The sequence below is a fragment of the Vicia villosa genome, linkage group LG5, assembly GCF_029867415.1.
Source record: "Vicia villosa cultivar HV-30 ecotype Madison, WI linkage group LG5, Vvil1.0, whole genome shotgun sequence".
Lineage (NCBI taxonomy): Eukaryota > Viridiplantae > Streptophyta > Magnoliopsida > Fabales > Fabaceae > Vicia > Vicia villosa.
The window spans coordinates 54,676,177-54,696,213 of record NC_081184.1 but is presented as its reverse complement, the minus strand read 5'-3'; the positions used below and the strand labels follow the sequence as shown (position 1 = coordinate 54,696,213).

Here is a 20,037-nt window from a genome sequence, read left to right as displayed (position 1 = left end):
TCATTGAGTGAATTATTGTGATATGCTAAATATTAAGATGGTAGAGATGATCTTAATTGCATATGGTTGATTAACATTGTACATACATTCATATCATGGATGCCTTGAAACAAAGGTGGTTTGCTTTGAAACATAAGCGAGGCTTAGATTCTAAAGTGAATCGGAAGCGGTAAACTATATGTTTACGTTTGGTGGGCTTTGGTCTTGTCCGGATCGGAAGCGTGGCTTGGATTCTAGATATTGAATCGGAAAGCGGTGAAACTTTGGGTTCACAATTCGGTACCACATGCATAGTGTCACATATCTTGCATTGAGTCACATTAGATTTACGTAATATTTGATTATGTGCTTTGATAGTGTTGTGACATGTGTTTTGAGATTAATGATTGCAATGAGTGATGCTTGAGTACATGTTTGGTTACCTACGTGGATATGTGATTCATTGTAGTTGTGTGCATAATTGAGAATATAATATTGGTAACAAATCGATACTTCCCTTGTACTTGTTGGTTACTTGTTAATATGTGAAATATATATTGTCTTACTATTATTTATATAACTATGTTTGATGTGATCAATTTCTGGTATTATTAATTTAACCATTGCATTCCGTTATACTTTCTTCATAATGGGTCGTATTCTCACCCTTCTGTTTTAATGTTGCCCTCGTTTGGCGACATGCAGGTCCTGGAGTTTAGTAGCTCGTGCCGGACTTAGCCGGAGGTTCTTCCTTGGTTATTGGAGACTAGGTAGTGAGTCGATGCTCTGGTCATGTAACACTGGGTAGACTAGGTGTATTGAACTCATGTTATATTTGCGTATGTATTATGCTATGAATTGTGAACTTATTTATTAGTTATATGTCTTTTGAGAGGCTTACAAGCCAAACCTTTTGATTATGTTTTATGTTGAATTGAGACTATCAGTCGATGTATGATCATGGTATGGGACATGAATCATTATGAATCACATGAGTATCATATATTTCCGCTGTGAATGCATATCCAGGTTAAATAGTGATCTGATATTGAGTGTTATTAAAATGACCAGGAGTATTGTGCTGTGTAGATAAATGCTGTCAGTTTTTTTTTGTTTTTAGTTCTTCTAAAAGCATCAATGTGACGCCCTTTTGAATTATATGCATGTTATTCTCTGATTATTTGTTAAATATTTTGGGGTATAAAAAGGGGTGTTACATTAATGGTATCAGAGCCAGACCTCTCCCAGTACGATGTGGTTCGAGGACGAACCATGCGGAAGCTGGTGGGCATGTAACACCCGAGGCCGAAGAAGGCGGGGGGTGGTTGCACCACATGGAACACCTGGGGCCAATTGGGGCTAGGGTGGTCGCCACATCGGAGTGAGAGGTATCCTAAAGCCGTGCAGGTATGGGACTACATGGTTGAAGGAAAGCTTATAAGGATTGATAGGTACTACTTATACCAACAAGATGCATCTTCTTTTCGGGAGCCCGTTCCATAAGAACTCCACAGTTAAGCGTGCTTGACTAGGAGTAGTATTGGGATGGGTGACCTTCTGGGAAGTTTCCCGGAAAGCGTGCGAGTGAGGTCAAAGCATGCTGAAAAGACCCGTGTTGGTTTGTGGGGTCAGTCGATCATCCCGAAAGCAGTCTGGGGTGTTACAAAATGGTATCAGAGCATGGTCGACCAGTTGGTCAATAGTCGTTAATGTTTTCTTATCTTGTTGTATTTGATTTGTGTATCTGACACGATCGATACTGTTTGTCTGGTTGTTTGGTTGTCTAGGACGATGGTTGCAGGCAGGAATGATGATGCTATTGCTGAGGCGTTGAGGATGTTGGCTGGCTCCATTGGTCAGATTCCTCAAGCGAATGCTGGTAACCGAAATGGAGATGATGATGAGTACCGTGCTTTAGGGATATTCCAAAGGAACAATCCTCCTGTTTTTGAAGGTGAACATGAACCTGATAAAGCTCAAGCTTGGCTGAAGGCGATTGAGAAGATCTTTAGAGTCATGAACTATACTGATGCTCAGAGAGTGCAGTTTGGTACTCATATGCTGGAGAAGGAAGCTGAAGATTGGTGGAACAACACTCTTCAGAGGTTTGAAGAAGATGGCATTGAGGTTACTTGGGATCTTTTCCGTGATATTTTCTTGGAGAACTATTTTCCTGAAGATTGTCGAGGGAAGAAAGAGGTGGAGTTCCTTGAGTTGAAGCAAGGAAATGGTACCGTTGCTGTTTATGCTGCTAAGTTTCAGGAACTTATCAAGTATTGTCCCCACTATAATACTGCTAATGCTGAGAGATCTAAATGTTTGAAGTTTGTGAATGGCTTAAGGCATGATATCAAGAAGGCTATTGGTTACCAACAGATTACCCGTTTTACTGAGTTGGTTAACAAGAGTCGGATTTTTGATGAGGATAGTAGAGAGAGTGCCTCTATCTACAAGAGTTTGAAAGGAAAGAATCAGGATCGTGGGAAACCGTATGATGACAAGAAGAAACAAGCTGGTTTCGGCAAGAAGCCAAGTTGGGGAGGATCTTCTACTTCACCTAAGTGTTTCAAATGTGGTGTTGAGGGTCATAAAGCTGCTGAGTGCAAGAAAGAGGTTACTACTTGTTTCAAGTGTGGAAAGTATGGTCACATAACTACTAATTGTAGAGGTGGTTCGAATGTGACTTGTTTCAACTGTGGAGAGAAAGGTCACGTTAGTACAAAATGTGACAAGCCAAAGAAGGAGCAAGTAAAAGGAAAAGTGTACGCATTGTCTGGTGCGGGAGCCACCACTGATGAGAGGCTAATTCAAGGTACGTGCTTCATTAATGGTACACCTTTGATTGCTATTATTAATACTGGTGCGACACATTCTTTCATATCCTTGGATTGTGCTAGAAGATTGAATCTTGTATTATCTGATATGCGTAGAAGTATGGTTATTGATACACCTGCTATGGGTTCTGTTTCTACTTCTTATGTATGTCTGAATTGTCCATTAAGCATCTTTGGTAGAGATTTTGGGATCGATTTAATTTGTCTTCCTTTAGAACAACTTGATGTGATTTTGGGCATGAATTGGTTGGAATTTAATCGTGTGCATATCAACTGTTTTGATGAGACGGACATTTTTCCTGAGAATTGTATTGAAGAAGATTCATTCTTATCCGCTAAGCAAGTCAATGAGTCAATTCACGGTGGAGCTGAATTGTTTATGTTGTTAGCAACCTTAGATGTGCGCGAGAAGAGAACCATTGAGGAATTGCCTATAGTCTGTGAATTTGCAGAGGTATTTCCTGATGATATAATTGATTTACCACCAGAGCGAGAAGTTGAGTTTTCGATTGACTTAGTTCCTGGGACTAGTCCTGTATCGATGGCTCCATATAGGATGTCCGCTTCAGAGTTGAAAGAGTTGAAGAGTCAACTAGAAGAATTGCTTGAGAAGAGGTTTATTCGTCCTAGTGTATCTCCGTGGGGTGCACCTGTTCTTTTGGTCAAGAAGAAAGAAGGTTCGATGAGATTATGTGTTGAATATAGACAATTGAACAAAGTGACGATTAAGAACCGATATCCACTTCCGAGAATTGATGACTTGATGGATCAGTTGGTTGGAGCATGTGTGTTTAGCAAGATTGACTTGAGGTCTGGTTATCATCAGATTCGCGTTAGAGCTGAGGATATTCAGAAAACTGCTTTTCGGACGAGGTATGGTCATTACGAATACTCTGTGATGCCGTTTGGTGTGACTAATGCACCTGGTGTGTTTATGGAGTATATGAATAGGACCTTTCATGATTACCTGGATAAGTTTGTTGTGGTATTCATTGACGACATATTGATTTACTCTAAGAGTGAGGAGGAGCATGCTGAGCATTTGAGGGTTGTTTTGTCCGTGTTAAAATAGAAGAAGTTGTTTGCTAAGCTGTCTAAATGTGAATTTTGGTTAAGTGAAGTAAGCTTTCTTGGGCATGTGATTTCAAGTGGAGGTATTTCTGTTGATCCTTCGAAGATGGAAGCCGTATCTCAATGGGAAGTTCCTAAGTCTGTTGCTGAGATTAGAAGTTTTCTGGGATTGGATGGCTATTACAGGAAGTTCATTGAGGGTTTTTCGAAGTTGTCATTACCGTTGACGCAGTTGACTAGAAAAGGTCAAGCCTTTATTTGGACTTCGCGATGTGAAGAGAATTTCCAAGAACTCAAGAGAAGATTGAATTCTGCTCCCATTTTGATCTTACCGGACCCGTTAGAACCTTTCGTGGTATACTGTGATGCTTCTTTGTTAGGATTGGGAGGTGTTCTAATGCAAAAAGGACAAGTTGTAGCTTATGCTTCAAGGCAACTCAAGGTTCATGAGAGGAATTATCCGACGCATGATTTAGAATTGGCCGCAGTTGTGTTTGTGTTGAAGCTTTGGAGGCACTATTTGTTTGGGTCGAGATTTGATGTGTTTAGTGATCACAAGAGTTTGAAGTACTTGTTTGATCAGAAGGAGTTGAATATGAGACAAAGGAGATGGTTGGAGTTCTTGAAGGACTACGATTTTGGTTTAAACTATCATCCTGGTAAAGTGAATGTTGTAGCCGATGCATTGAGTAGGAAGTCATTACACATGTCTATGTTGATGGTTCGAGAGTTTGAATTGTTGGAACAATTTAGAGACTTGAGTTTGCTATGCGAAGAAACTTCTAGTGGTGTGAAGCTTGGTATGTTGAAGCTTACTAGTGGTATTTTGGATGAGATTCGAGAAGGACAGAAGTCTGATTTAAGTTTGGTTGATCGATTCACATTGATAAATCAAGGAAGAGGTGGTGACTTTAGAATTGATGAGAATGGTATTATGAAGTGTCGTGATCGAGTTTGTGTTCCAGATGTTGCGGACTTGAGAAAGAGGATTCTTGAGGAAGGACATAGAAGTGGTTTGAGTATTCATCCTGGCGCTACTAAAATGTATCAAGACTTGAGGAAGATGTTTTGGTGGCAAGGTATGAAGAAGGACATAGCGGAATTTGTGTATTCTTGTTTGACTTGTCAAAAGTCAAAGATTGAACATCAAAAACCGTCTGGTTTGATGCAACCGTTATCTATTCCCGAGTGGAAATGGGATAGTATATCCATGGATTTTGTTTCAGGTTTGCCGAAGACATCGAGTAATTGTGAGGCAATTTGGGTCGTTGTGGATAGATTGACTAAATGTGCTCATTTTATTCCGATGAGGATGGATTATTCAATGGAGAGACTTGCTAATTTATACATCGAAAGAATTGTGTGCTTGCATGGTATTCCGTCGAGTATTGTTTCAGATAGAGATCCGAGGTTCACTTCGAGATTTTGGGAAGGTTTGCAAAGCGCATTGGGTACGAAGTTGCGTTTGAGTTCAGCGTATCATCCGCAAACTGATGGTCAAACGGAGAGGACTATTCAGTCACTTGAAGATCTTTTAAGATCTTGTGTTTTGGAACAAGGAGGAAATTGGGATAGTTTCTTGCCTTTGACCGAGTTTACTTATAACAACAGTTTTCATTCAAGCATTGGAATGGCACCTTTCGAAGCGCTTTATGGTAGGAGGTGTAGAACTCCTTTATGTTGGTATGAGTCGGGAGAGAGTGTTGTGGTTGGACCCGAATTGATTCAAGAGACTACGGATAAGATTAAGATGATTCAAGAGAAGATGAGGGCTTCTCAAAGCCGCCAAAAGAGTTACCATGATAAAAGAAGGAAGGCTCTTGAATTTGAGAAGGATGATCATGTTTTCCTCCGTGTTACGCCAATAACGGGAGTTGGTAGAGCGTTGAAGTCGCGTAAGTTGACGCCACGTTTTATTGGTCCTTACCAAATTTCGGAAAGAGTGGGTGAAGTAGCTTATCGGATTGCGTTGCCACCGTCTCTTTCTAATCTCCATGATGTGTTCCATGTGTCACAATTGAGGAGATATATTGCGGATCCATCGCATGTCGTTCAGTTGGACGACGTTCAAGTAAGAGATAATTTGACGGTTGATACAACACCTATGCGAATTGAAGATCGTGAGGTGAAGAAGCTTCGTGGTAAGGAGATCGCTTTGGTGAAAGTAATATGGGGCGGAGTCGCCGATGGCAACATCACTTGGGAACTCGAGGATAAGATGAGGGAATCGTATCCGGAGTTATTTGTTTGAGGTAATTTTTCGAGGCCGAAAATATTTTAAGTTGGGGAGAGTTGTAACAACCCATTTTTTTTATATAGTATTTATTTTATTATATTTTGTTATATACTTTTGGTGGCTTAAATTAATTATTTAACTATTATGGGATTTAATTATTAATTTAATTAATTAAACTTGAGTGTATTTGTGTTTAATAGAATTTATTTAAGTTATTAGAAAGCTAGATTAATTGGGCCTATTTATTGGAGTGATAAGCAATTAGGGGGTGCTATTAATTTTAAAAGCCCAATATAATAAATAAAGATAGTAAGAGAGGAAATGAGAGTAGGAGCATCATTTATCATTTTTCTGGTTTTTTCAAGAATAGAAGTGGAGGAGAGAAACAAGAAGAGGAAGCTAGGGTTTTTGAGGAGAAATCAAGAGGTAAGGGGGAGAATCCCTAATTATTGTGGGCTAGTAAAATGGGGTAATTGGTAGATTAACATATGTATATTTGTTCATGGTAGAATCTGATGAAATATGTGCTTTAAAATTCAGAGTAGTGTATTGGAACCTGTAGAGAAATTAGAATTTGTGACCAGAGAGTAACACTGGAAAATGAATATTGTGAGTTTCATAATTATTTTTTTAAGAAACGAAAATGAATGGAATGTGTTATTAGGTGAGTGACGGCGGAGTGATGTTGTATGTGATATTGTGGGTAACGTGTCAGATCCATAGTTTAATTCGTTCGCTACTGTTGTTACTTCTGAGCCAAAGGAAATGTGCAATGCATTTCGTTGCTGTTCCTTTATTTGCTATTTGGCTGGTGATTTCGATTTTTTGCTAAAGGCCAAAAAACGTGAAAGGCACATCATTATTTAATGGACCACTTGCATCACTTCCATACTGTAGCGACATCATAAAAGTTGGATGCTATGTCTATTGGCCACCTGTAGATCCGTGAAGCATTTCATGTTAGGATGTAACCACCTGTAGTTTTTCCTTGGTCAAAAGAAAATGTGTTATGTTCCTCCATTTGTTTTCTTTATTTTATTTACTACCTGGCTAATAAAGTCTAATAGCATTAGAGACCAAAACGTGGGCCTACTGCTAATCAATAAATGAACATGCTATTGATACTATATCTTGAATCCAAGTGAGCATTAAGAGCCACACAATGCTGTTTCGTTTTCCCCAATGTTTGTTTTCTTTTTTTTTCTATTTTATTTTGCTACCTTGGCCAACTAAAACTTGAAACGTGAATCCTTATCACATAGTAATAGAACCGCCACTGTAGATGTGTTTTGGCTACAAGATATGTGTCCTGTTCACTCCATCACCTCATTCTAATTGTTGCTTGGCTGATGATATATACCACTAAATGCCAAATTGTGAAATCTCTAACACACTTATTGAATAGAAAAGGATGCTGTCATTAACCATTTACTCAAATGAAAACGTGAAGCACATAGGTATTAACTAATAAAATTGTTATGTACCTTGAATTTCCAAAGTTGATATTTTATGAGTACTTAGATAGTATATATATATATATATATATATATATATATATATATATATATAATGGCCTCTTAGTTTATTATTAGAAAGAGAAAATCCAATGAAATTGTCAATTGAGAATTAGCCTATGATAGTGTTAATTAATAGTGTTAATTGAAATGGTGGATTGTATTTGTGTGTTGGTTATTATATGTGAATAATGCTTATGTGATGAGAATGTTGTGTACAATATTGTGGAATAATTCATTGAGTGAATTATTGTGATATGCTAAATATTAAGATGGTAGAGATGATCTTAATTGCATATGGTTGATTAACATTGTACATACATTCATATCATGGATGCCTTGAAACAAAGGTGGTTTGCTTTGAAACATAAGCGAGTCGTAGATTCTAAAGTGAATCGGAAGCGGTAAACTATATGTTTACGTTTGGTGGGCTTTGGTCTTGTCCGGATCGGAAGCGTGGCTTGGATTCTAGATATTGAATCAGAAAGCGGTGAAACTTTGGGTTCACAATTCGGTACCACATGCATAGTGTCACATATCTTGCATTGAGTCACATTAGATTTACGTAATATTTGATTATGTGCTTTGATAGTGTTGTGACATGTGTTTTGAGATTAATGATTGCAATGAGTGATGCTTGAGTACATGTTTGGTTACCTACGTGGATATGTGATTCATTGTAGTTGTGTGCATAATTGAGAATATAATATTGGTAACAAATCGATACTTCCCTTGTACTTGTTGGTTACTTGTTAATATGTGAAATATATATTGTCTTACTATTATTTATATAACTATGTTTGATGTGATCAATTTCTGGTATTATTAATTTAACCATTGCATTCCGTTATACTTTCTTCATAATGGGTCGTATTCTCACCCTTCTGTTTTAATGTTGCCCTCGTTTGGCGACATGCAGGTCCTGGAGTTTAGTAGCTCGTGCTGGACTTAGCCGGAGGTTCTTCCTTGGTTATTGGAGACTAGGTAGTGAGTCGATGCTCTGGTCATGTAACACTGGGTAGACTAGGTGTATTGAACTCATGTTATATTTGCGTATGTATTATGCTATGAATTGTGAACTTATTTATTAGTTATATGTCTTTTGAGAGGCTTACAAGCCAAACCTTTTGATTATGTTTTATGTTGAATTGAGACTATCAGTCGATGTATGATCATGGTATGGGACATGAATCATTATGAATCACATGAGTATCATATATTTCCGCTATGAATGCATATCCAGGTTAAATAGTGATCTGATATTGAGTGTTATTAAAATGACCAGGAGTATTGTGCTGTGTAGATAAATGCTGTCAGTTTTTTTTTTTAGTTCTTCTAAAAGCATCAATGTGACGCCCTTTTGAATTATATGCATGTTATTCTCTGATTATTTGTTAAATATTTTGGGGTATAAAAAGGGATGTTACACCAAGAGCGAAGAAGAGCATGTGGAACACCTCAGAACTGTGCTAGAATTATTGAAGGAGAAGAAACTTTTCGCAAAATTGTCGAAGTGCGAATTTTGGTTGAATGAGGTTAGTTTCCTTGGACATGTGACTTCTAAGAATGGTATTGTTGTCGATCCTACGAAGATAGAAGCAGTATCTCAGTGGGAAGCTCCGAAATCAGTGTCGGAAATTCGTAGTTTTCTTGGTCTCGCAGGTTACTACAGGAAGTTTATAGAAGGTTTTTCAAAGTTAGCGTTGCTGTTAACTAAATTAACCAGAAAGGGTCAGGCTTTTTTTGGGATATAGAATGCGAGGAAGGATTCCAAGAGCTGAAGAAGAGGTTGACTAGTGCTCCTATTTTGATTTTGCCGAAACCGACAGAATCATTTGTGGTTTATTGTGATGCTTCGTTGATGGGTTTAGGTGGTGTACTGATGCAGAACCAACAAGTGGTCGCGTACGCATCGAGACAATTCAAAATGCATGAAAGGAATTATCCGACTCATGATTTGGAGTTAGCAGCGGTGGTTTTTTTCTTGAAGTTGTGGCGACATTATCTGTATGGTTCGAGATTCGAAATCTTCAGTGATCATAAGAGTCTGAAATATCTCTTTGACCCGAAGGAACTGAATATGAGGCAGAGAAGGCGGTTAGAATTCCTTAAAGAATATGATTTTAGTTTAAATTACCATCCGGGTAAGGCAAACGTAGTTGCTGATGCTTTAAGTAGGAAGACTTTGCATATGTCTATGCTAATGGTGAAGGAATTGGATTTGATTGAACAATTCAGAGACTTGAGTTTGGTATGTGAAGATACTCCTACTAGTGTTAAGTTGGGAATGCTGAGGCTGACCAGTGGTATTCTTGAAGAGATCGGAGAGGGCCAGAAAGCTGACGTCAAATTAGTCGACAAGTTGACTTTGATTAACCAAGGCAAGAGCGGCGAATTCAGAGTTGACGAGAATGGTATACTGAGGTTTGGAGACAGAGATTGTGTTCCTGATGTTGCTGAACTCCGAAGAAATATTTTAGAAGAAGGATACCGTAGTGGATTAAGTATTCATCCTGGTGCTACCAAGATGTATCACGATTTGAAAAAGCTGTTTTGGTGGCCTGGAATGAAGAAGGAAATTGCTGAATTTGTATTCTCTTGTTTGACGTGTCAGAAGTCAAAGGTTGAACATCAGAAGCCATATGGATTCATGCAACCGATGTTTATTCCTGAGTGGAAATGGGATAGCATATCGATGGATTTTGTTTAGGGTTTGCCGAGAACCGTCAGAAATTGTGAAGCTATCTGGGTCGTGGTGGACAGGTTGACGAAGTCTGCACATTTCATACCGGTAAGAATGGATTATCTGATGGAAAAGATGGCTCAATTATATATTGAGAAGATAGTCATTCTACATGGTATCCCTTCGAGTATCGTGTCAGACAGAGATCCGAGATTTACGTCTAAGTTCTGGGAAGCTTTGCAGAAGGCTTTGGGTACTAAGCTGAGACTGAGTTCTGCTTATCATCCGCAGACGGATAGACAGACTGAGAGGACAATTCAGTCGTTAGAGGACTTATTACGTGCTTGTGTGTTAGAAAAAGGAGGTGCTTGGGATAGTTATCTGCCTTTGATTGAATTTACCTACAACAACAGTTTTCATTCGAGTATAGGTATGGCTCCGTTTGAGGCGTTGTATGGTAGGAGATGTAGAACTCCGTTGTGTTGGTATGAAGCTGGTGAGAGTGTTGTGATTGGACCAGAAATTGTACAACAGACTACGGAGAAGATTAAGATAATTCAAGAGAAGATGAAAGCTTCTCAGAGTCGTCAGAAGGGTTATCATGACAAGAGGAGGAAAACACTTGAGTTTCAAGAGGGAGACCATGTGTTTATGAGAGTTACTCCTATGACGGGAATTGGTCGGGCATTGAAGTCGAAGAAGTTGACTCCGCGTTTTATTGGACCATTCCAAGTTTCCGAAAAAGTGGGAGAAGTAGCTTATTGTAATGCTTTGCCGCCGATGCTTGCGAACTTGCATGACGTATTTCATGTATCGCAGTTGAGGAAGTACATTGCGGATCCATCTCATGTGATTCAGGTAGATGATGTACAGGTGAAAGATAACTTGACCGTTGAAACTTTACCAGTGAGGATTGAAGACCGGAAGCTGAAACAGTTGCGTGGCAAGGAAATAGCTTTGGTCAGAGTAGCTGGGGGAGGACCGGCTGAGGGGAATGTCACTTGGGAGTTGGAAAGCCAGATGAAAGATTCCTATCCGGAACTCTTTGCTTGAGGTATGTTTTCGAGGACGAAAACTCATTTAGTGGGGGAGAGTTGTAACATCCCGAAAATTCTTATTTAATTAATTTAATCAAGTTTTAAATTAATTATGAGAAATTAACATTTTTTTGAATTATGTGGAAAAAATAATAAAATGTTAAGTTATTGGGCCATGCGGTGGAATTAGTAAAGTGGGGGTGTAATTGTGTAAGAGCCCATTTATAATTTTATGTTTTTCATAAAATGAAGGAAAACAAGAGGGGAAGGGAAAAAATTAGAACGTGAAAACCAGAAGCTGTGAGAAGAGGAACTGAAGAACGTGAAGGAGAACCAAAGAGGAAGAGGAACCAATTCAAGAATTTGACTAAGGTAAGGGGGGGGTACTTATCTGATTATCATCTATTATCGGGTTAGGGGTTAATAATACTGAATAGATGTGGAATTCGGGTCAATTGAGTCATATGATAGGTTTAGGGATTGAGTCAAATTGTATGATGTTTGATCTCTATGTTTGAATATACGATGTTTGCGTTGTTATGGTCTCAATTGATGTGTAATTGGTGTATTATGAGATGTATTTTCTGTTGTTTGTGCATTCTATCTCCCTAGGTTCGTACTGGTATGAATTGGATGAGTTAGGAATGTATAGAAGACTGTTTTCTGCAGGTTGGGATTTCGGAAATCGCCGGTTGGCACCGCGTGCATAGGGTTGGCGCCGCGAACAGGTGGGCAGAATGCCAGGGATTTGGGATTACGCACAGGTAGCGCCGCGTACCCGTGTTCGCGCCGCGAAGGCGTAACTTTTCCTTGATTCGCGCCGCGTGTAGATGTTTGCGCCGCGAACAGGTGGGCAGAGAGCCAAGGATTCTTGGAACGTTCAGTTCGCGCCGCGAACTGTTGATGGCGCCGCGTGCTGTTGGAATTTTGAGATATTTTAAAAAGTTCAAGACGTATAACTTTTTAACCGTTGGTCCGTTTGATGCGCCGTTTCGAGCTAAACGAACCTTATAGAATGATCTATGTGATGATGATTGATTGTTTTTTTGGAATGATGAAAATACATGTATGCTATTCTTATTGAGTATGATGATGGATGCAAATACGTGTATGTTTTGTATATGATGATGATGGAATTGTGATTGAATGATGTTAATATATATGAACATACTTGATGATGATGATATTGATGATGATGATGGTATAAGTATGTTATATATGTTGCATTCATTCATATTCATTGATGATACTATATCCATAAGGGTGTGTTGGATCAGTGAAGGGCATGATTCCCATTGTGTGGAATCTGTGCTGGCAGGGCCGTATCTTGGATGATGTTGGATCGGTCATGGGTTATTCCCATATGATGATGTTGGTACCACATGCATAGTGTCAGTTCATACATATGCATAATTTATAACATGATTGGAAGTATTCCAGTGTTGTAAATGTTGATGAGGTGTGATTGTTGTCTGATTTGTTTCGAATGTCTGTTTATGAAACAATTGGGTGAATGATACAACTGTGATGTGTTATTGCTTTATAACCTTATAACATTTGTTAATTATGATGAGACTCACCCTTACATGTTGTCATTTTCAGATTGAGGATAGCGGCTGTTCGACTCGGTGAGGATTAGCTCATGAGTCAGTGTTTTAGTAGCGTCAGGTGTCATGCTCTGATAGTTGTAACACTGGGGACGCGATTTATTTAGAATTATAATTATGACTCTAGTTATGTTTTGATGTTTTGAAGGATAAGTTTTTAAGATGTTAAACTTAGTCCGATTTTGATAAATTTCTGCTGTGTTAACATGAAACGTTTTAATTTATGATGATTACCTCAGTGAATGCATGACATGACTGTATGATGTTTATTTATTATGAATTGTGGCACCCTTATTTCATGTACTCTGAATAATTGTTTTAAATTTCCGCGGGGTTAGTAAGGGGTGTTACAGGGTCAACCGTAGGGCTAGAGTGATGGTGGATAATGGGAAATGGGACTTCCGGAAGAGGTGTGGGAGTACTATCCTGAAGGGGTTCCGGAGTTACTTGGCTGGACTCGAAATATGGAACAGACTCGAAGAAAGTAACATCAGCCGATACGAGGTATCGTTGTAGAGTATGTGAGTAGCAACGATAACCTTTTTGGGATCGATGATAACCAAGAAAGACACACTTTAGTGATCGAGCTGATAGTTTATCAAGACCAGGAGAGAGATTGTGTACAACACATGTGGACCCGAAGACTCGGGGAGGAATTGGGTGAAGTGGGGAATTGGGAAAAAGGATTGAATGAGGGATTCTATTGTTAGGGACTGATGAGGGCATGCGATTTATAAGGTAACATGCCGTTAGCACAGAATCCCCCCAAAACCGAAGTGGAACGTTACCATGGAGAAGTAGGGTCCGAGTAGTTTCTACGAGATGCCGATTTTTGCATTCGGCTACCCCGTTTTGTTGAGGTGTATGAGGACAAGATGTTTGGTGGAGAATACCATTTCCGGACATAAAAGTTTGAAATTGTTGGGATAAGTATTCACGAGCATTATCACTTCTTAAGGTATGAATAGACACACCAAACTAAGTTTTTATTTCTTTATAAAATTTTTCAAAAATAGAGAATAATTCAGATCTATTTTTCATTAAAAATAACCACGTGCAACGTGAAAAATCATCAATAAAAGTGACAAAATACCTAGACTCAAGTGTAGAGACAGTACGTGAGGGACCCCAAACATCAGAGTGAACTAAAGCAAAAGGGGATGAAGCTCGTTTATTGACTCAATTTGGAAATTGACTACGAGTGTGTTTCCCTAACTGACATGACTCACAATGTAAATTAGACACCTTCGATAAACTTGGCACCAACTTATGTAGTTTAGGAAGACTAGGATGACCTAACTGAGCATGGATAGTGAGTGGGGAATTATAACTCGGTGAACTGACTTTTATTTATATAAGCAACAATGTTGCGGTGAGCAAGAGTCGCCACCGACTTTTATTTTATCCAATTAGGAAAGGTATAAAAGAACAGGAAAGACCTTCTTGGAAAAGAGATTGAGTTCGGGGGGTAGATTATGAAAAGGAAAGGTGTAAGCATCCTTTTCATCCGTAGTTTTCTACGGGCTCTTAATTTGCTTAGCTCACTTTTGTTTGTTTGAAATGTTTTTGAAAGGTGTCGTGTGTGTTTAGAAAAACAATTTGATTTTGAAGTGTCTAAAAAGACAATGTTAGAAAATATGGTGTGAAAAGAGTTTGATTTGTTGTGAGTAAGCACTTAAGAGCTCCTACCCTAAATTCGTAAGGTCTTTCCCATACTTTAAAGTTTTCCTTGGGTGATAGTACTATCCATACCATTTGAGGGTAGGTAGTCCTATACATTGGATGTGCGGGTCATCGAAGGGTCATCGAATGGTCATAGAAGGCAACATGTAAGGACGTCTCAGCATTCGAAGGGACGGTCATCATTTTATCGTAGGTAACTCGGAGGGACTATGATGACATTAATCGGAGGCAACCTTGCTAAGACGTCCCTACGTTCGAGGGACTTGACCATTTAATTCGTAAGGCAACCAAGAGGGGCATACCTTAAGGGTGAGTGTGTGCACCAATCACGTGTGTTAGATTCGAGTATTTAATCTTGTATTAGTGACCTTGCGTTCATTTAATTTGTCTTTCCATACAAATCCTAATTACTAGCAATTAAATATATACAGAAAATTAAAGTGCAGAAATGTAAAGTCCTACGCTATTACATGGCTTCGGGATGGGGGATTACAAATTGTCAAACGGAGATGAAAAATATTACAAACCCGAATAAAAATTAAATTGAGAAGTAAAAGGATTAATATATACAAAAATTATAAAATGTCCACCGAATCATCCAAGTCTTCAAAGATGGTAGTACTTCACAAAAAGAGAAAATATTAGTATGGGTATATGTAATGACAAATGAGAAATAATACAATACGAACAATTATTGATTTAAAAGCAATTTCTAAGATAGCCATATTTAATTCTAAAAGAAAGGAATATTAAAAATAACAAATATTTTTGATAAAATTTAAATGCTAAAATAAAATATTTTTTATGTTTTTAATAGAAAAATGAAAATAAAAACTAATTATCAAAAGGTCTTTTGTATTTTTGTGTTTGTATTGTTTTTGGTATTTTTATATTTTTTGATAAGAAAGTAAAAGAAAGGCATTAATTTTTAATGTTTTTTCAATATTCTTAGTTAGTAGTAATTACACTAACTTCAAAATTAATTACTTAACTAAACTAAATAAAAAAAGAAACTAAATAAAAAAAGAAGTTAAATGAAATAGATGATGCAAAGTAAAATAAAAATATGTATCAGTAAGAATATATAAACAGAATAAAACCTAAGTCTAATAACCAACATGACACTATTCAATTCAAATTTAAAGAAGATAAATAACTATCATCAGCAAAACAAAGGCGGACCACTAATTATTAGAAAGTTTGACTAATTCAAAATAAACTTATGGCCAAACAGAGACTAACACGTGGCATATCTAATAAATAAATAAATAAATAAACAAAAGGAAATTGAATGTGCATAGCTTTAGAAAAAAAATCAATGTGAAATCACTAAATCTATTTCTCTTTCTCTCACAAAGTGACAGACAACACAACAATAAAAAAAAAGATGAGATAGAAAGCGTTAATAATCAAAAGACTTTTTGAAGGCGCATACGAGTAAGCTCTGCTAGGGTTTTTTGGCTTTATGGCATCATCGGCACCGGTGCCCAAACCGGCGCCACCACTGAAACCTTCACTGGAGGGAGGTACGCACAGCAAGAATATAGAATCTGGTGGAGGAGGGGAACACATTACTACAAACACTCCTTCATGCGAAGGTGGAATCTCTTACAAGAATATTGTCACCGGTGAACATGGAGAGGTCGAGAGGGATGGAGATGATGAGGAAACAGAGATGCTTGATAAGGAGGATTGGGAGGATGCTAATGGAGAGCTAGAAGGGATCAAGGTGAAAAAAGGCATGAGAGGAGGCTATGATTGTCCGCAAATCATATTATCTAAAATGGAGGAAAAAAGAATTCAAAGGCCATGGAGGAGGGGAGTCATTGTCAAGCTATTGGGGAGGAAGATTGGCTACAAAGCTCTGGAGAATAGACTACAACAATTATGGGTGAGGAAAGGAATAATACGTATTATTGATCTGGGGCATGAGTATTATCTGGTGTGCTTTACACATGAAGAGGATAAGAATGCGGCGATGACAGATGGACCTTGGTTCATCTATGATCATTACTTGACCGTTAAGGAATGGACTCCGGATTTCCATCCTGAAAATGATTCAATTGCGAACGTTGCGGTTTAGATCAGAATAGCAGGACTACCTATTGAGTATTATGATCCGAAGGTGTTGAAAGTTATTGGAAACTTGGTTGGTAGAACAATCAAAGTTGACAAGAATACTTTACAAAGTGAAAGAGGGAAATACGCAAGGATCTGTGTTGAAGTTGATATTTCGAAACCCTTACTTGCTATGTTTGAGCTGAAAGATAAGAGTTATAGGGTTGAATTTGAGGGACTACATCTGCTATGCATCACATGCGGGAAATTTGGCCATTATAAGGAGAACTGTCCACTAAAAAAGAAGAAAGAAGAAGAAAAGAAGGAGGATGGACCAATATTGAGAACAGGTGGGCAAAGTCATGATGCAGCTATAGATTTGAATGGTAGGAAAATTATAGTAGAAGGGAATAGGAATGAATATGGCCCATGGCAAGTGGTACAGAAACAACGCAGAAGTAAGAAGCTGTTGGAGTTAAAGAAAAAAGGACCGGCGACGGGATCCTGGCTGGCCAAGGCGGGATCTAGGTTTCAGGCGTTAGGGAGGGATGTGGGCGAAACAAGCGGGGTCATTAAGGAAAGTATTAATGGCGGTGATCTAAATAAGGAGAATGTTGATGATGATAGAATAACGAAGGAAAATATTGATGAAGATATTATGGTGGAAGAAAGGAATAATAATGAAAAGATGATTTCAGAAAAAAGCATTAATGAGGTAATTATGGTGCAAGATCCCAATACAGCATCCAAGGAGACAACTGGCAGACAAGAGAATAATAATGATAGAGATGGAGGGCATTCATTGGTGAGACTTAAATATGCTATTAATAGTGGGGAGAGAAAAGGCAAAAAAATGGACCAGAAGGGAAGAAATAATAAGACTAGTAAATTGGCGACACGTGGAGGTATGAGTTTTAAAGAAAAGATTAAGGGGCCCAAGAACCGAAATATAGAAGTCATGTATGGGAAAAAACAACATGTGGATTTATTGAGAAAAGAACATGTGGATATACCCATGGAAAAAAGTAAGCAACAATCAATAGAGGATGGTGGGGTTACAATTTTGGAGCCAGTGGATAGCTGTATGGCATGGAAGAATCCTGCTCAGTTGGAGTCTAATTGTTTGCATGGGGTGTATGGAAATGATGCTACTATCATTACCCTAAATTATGCTCCCAGACCTCCAGATGATAACAATATTGCAAAAGGGAAATATGAGCCTGGGGCGGTTGAGGTAAATGCTATACCTGACATAAGTAATATGAGCCATGATGAAGAACACTCAGGAGACATGGGGTGTAGTATGGACGAGGAAAAAGTTCAGGAAACCCCTGAGCTGTGATGCTGTTAGCTGTGACTTATCACTTTAATGGTTTTAATGATGAACACAAATATTAAAATCATTGTGTGGAACTGCAGAGGCGCAGCGGGAAAGGAGTTCTTTAGATATAGTAAATATTATGATGATATGTATAAACCAGAAATTTTTGTTTTTATGGAAACAAGATGTGACCCTAGAAAACTTCATAAACCTTTGCAGAAATTGGGTTTTATGAAATTTCATTCGGTTGAGAATGAAGGATTTGCTGGTGGCATAATGGTAGCTTGCAAGGATGATAATCTAAAAGTGACCTGGTGTAAGCAAGAGGAACAGTGGATTCATTGCAAGATTTGTAATACTGATGGTATAGAGTGGAGTTTCACATCAGTATATGCCAGCCCTAATGAAAATAAAAGAAAGAAGATGTGGGAGGAGTTGAGGTCAATAGCTAGTACTGATAGTCTCCCTTGGCTTGTTGCTGGTGATTTCAATGACATTGCATACAATACTGGAAAAAAAGGTGGTGCACAAGCTTCGAATAGAAAATGTGCTCTCTTTCGAAATAATATGAATAGTTGTAAACTGCATGACATGGGTTCAAGTGGACCGAAATTTACATGGAGAGGAGGTATATTTCATGGAGGGCAAAGGATCTATGAGAGGTTAGACAGAGCTATAGGAAATGAGGAATGGAAAATTCTGTTTCCTGATAGTTACATTAAGGTTTTGACTAGAGTTAGTTTTAGTGATCATCACCCTATCATGATATCACTCACAAACTTTAATCAAAGGACTGGTGGGAAGCCTTTCAGATTTGAGAGCGCTTGGATGGTAGACAATAATTATATCAACAGAGTTAAAGGATTTTGGAGACTGGATCATGATATTCTTGCTAATCTGAAAAGAATTGAATGTGATGCAAGGGAGTAGAGAATTTGCAGTATAAACCAAGTTCAAAGAACCAAAAAGCGTCTTTTGGCTCGTCTGCATGGTGTGCAAGATCATATGCAGACTAGTCATAATGCTCGTGGGCTTATTAGGTTGGAAAAAAAACTGCAGGTAGACCTGGATGTCGTGCTAAAGCAAGAGGAACTCATGTGGTTCCAAAGATCTCGAACGAAATGGCTTGTAGATGGCGATAGAAACACTAGATATTATCACCTAAAAACTGTGGCCAGAAGACGAAAAACAATATTCTAATGCTCGAGGACAATGAAGGGAACTGGATTGAGAAGGAAGAAGACATAAAATCTTTAATTACTATCTTTTATAAGGATTAGTTTAAGATAGGCGACAATTGGAGCAGCTGGTATCAAACTAAATACACCTTTCCGGCACTAGAAGATGAGGAAAGCGGTAGGTTAGGAGATACGGTGACTGAGAAGGAAGTTAGACAAGCGGTTTTCAATATGAAGCCCTGGAAAGCTCCTGGGCCAGATGGTTTTCCAGCAGGCTTTTATCAAAAGTCGTGGCAAACAGTTGGAAATAGTGTGTGGGATTTTGTGAAGAAGGTATGAGAAAAACCCGATATGATTGCACAGGTTAACCAAACCAACATTTGCTTGATTCAAAAAATCGAGAAGCCGACTCATGTCTCCCAATTTTGCCCCATACCGCTATGCAATACTTTGTATAAAGTGGTGAGCAAAGTCATTGTGAATAGGCTCAAGAAACATATGAATAATATTATCTCTCCTTACCAAACAGGATTTGTCCCTGGGAGGCTCATTCATGAAAACATCATCATTGCGAGGGAAGCTATGCACACCATGGAAAGGATGAAAGGAAGAACATGATTTTTTGCTATAAAGGTTGATTTGTCCAAAGCTTATGATAAACTACGTTGGGAGTTTGTGTGGAGAACTATTCAAGAAGCCAAATTACCTGATAAATTGATCAATATCATAATGCATGCGGTAACTAGTGTCGAAACCAATGTGAATTGGCAGGGTGCTCCAAATGAGTATTTCCGTCCTCAACGAGGTATCCGCCAAGGTGATCCCATATCACCGTA

At 38.4% G+C, this 20,037-nt stretch overlaps 2 protein-coding genes across 2 annotated transcripts; both read left to right on the top strand.

Annotated features, from left to right (window-relative positions):
- The first annotated feature begins 1,815 nt into the window (after positions 1-1,815).
- Positions 1,816-4,082, top strand: LOC131604684 (uncharacterized). The gene is made up of 4 exons (XM_058877110.1): positions 1,816-2,303; positions 2,409-2,791; positions 3,203-3,348; positions 4,071-4,082. The coding sequence occupies exons 1-4, from the start codon at positions 1,816-1,818 to the stop codon at positions 4,080-4,082; spliced, it is 1,029 nt and encodes a 342-aa protein (XP_058733093.1).
- Positions 4,083-5,634: 1,552 nt separating this feature from the next.
- On the top strand, positions 5,635-6,682 carry LOC131604683 (uncharacterized). The gene is made up of 3 exons (XM_058877109.1): positions 5,635-5,955; positions 6,486-6,546; positions 6,630-6,682. The coding sequence occupies exons 1-3, from the start codon at positions 5,635-5,637 to the stop codon at positions 6,680-6,682; spliced, it is 435 nt and encodes a 144-aa protein (XP_058733092.1).
- The last annotated feature ends 13,355 nt before the right edge of the window (positions 6,683-20,037 follow it).

Bases quoted from the DNA above. Each gene is read 5' to 3' on its own strand.
- LOC131604684 (XM_058877110.1), top strand. From the start codon at position 1,816: ATGTTGGCTGGCTCCATTGGTCAGATTCCTCAAGCGAATGCTGGTAAC. The intron at 2,304-2,408 runs GTTTGTGAATGG...TGATGAGGATAG, and splicing joins GAGAGATCTAAATGTTTGAA to TAGAGAGAGTGCCTCTATCT. The intron at 2,792-3,202 runs GTACGTGCTTCA...TTATGTTGTTAG, and splicing joins TGATGAGAGGCTAATTCAAG to CAACCTTAGATGTGCGCGAG.
- LOC131604683 (XM_058877109.1), top strand. From the start codon at position 5,635: ATGATTCAAGAGAAGATGAGGGCTTCTCAAAGCCGCCAAAAGAGTTAC. The intron at 5,956-6,485 runs GTAAGAGATAAT...GGTTTTTTCAAG, and splicing joins TTCAGTTGGACGACGTTCAA to AATAGAAGTGGAGGAGAGAA. The intron at 6,547-6,629 runs GTAAGGGGGAGA...TGTTCATGGTAG, and splicing joins TTTTGAGGAGAAATCAAGAG to AATCTGATGAAATATGTGCT.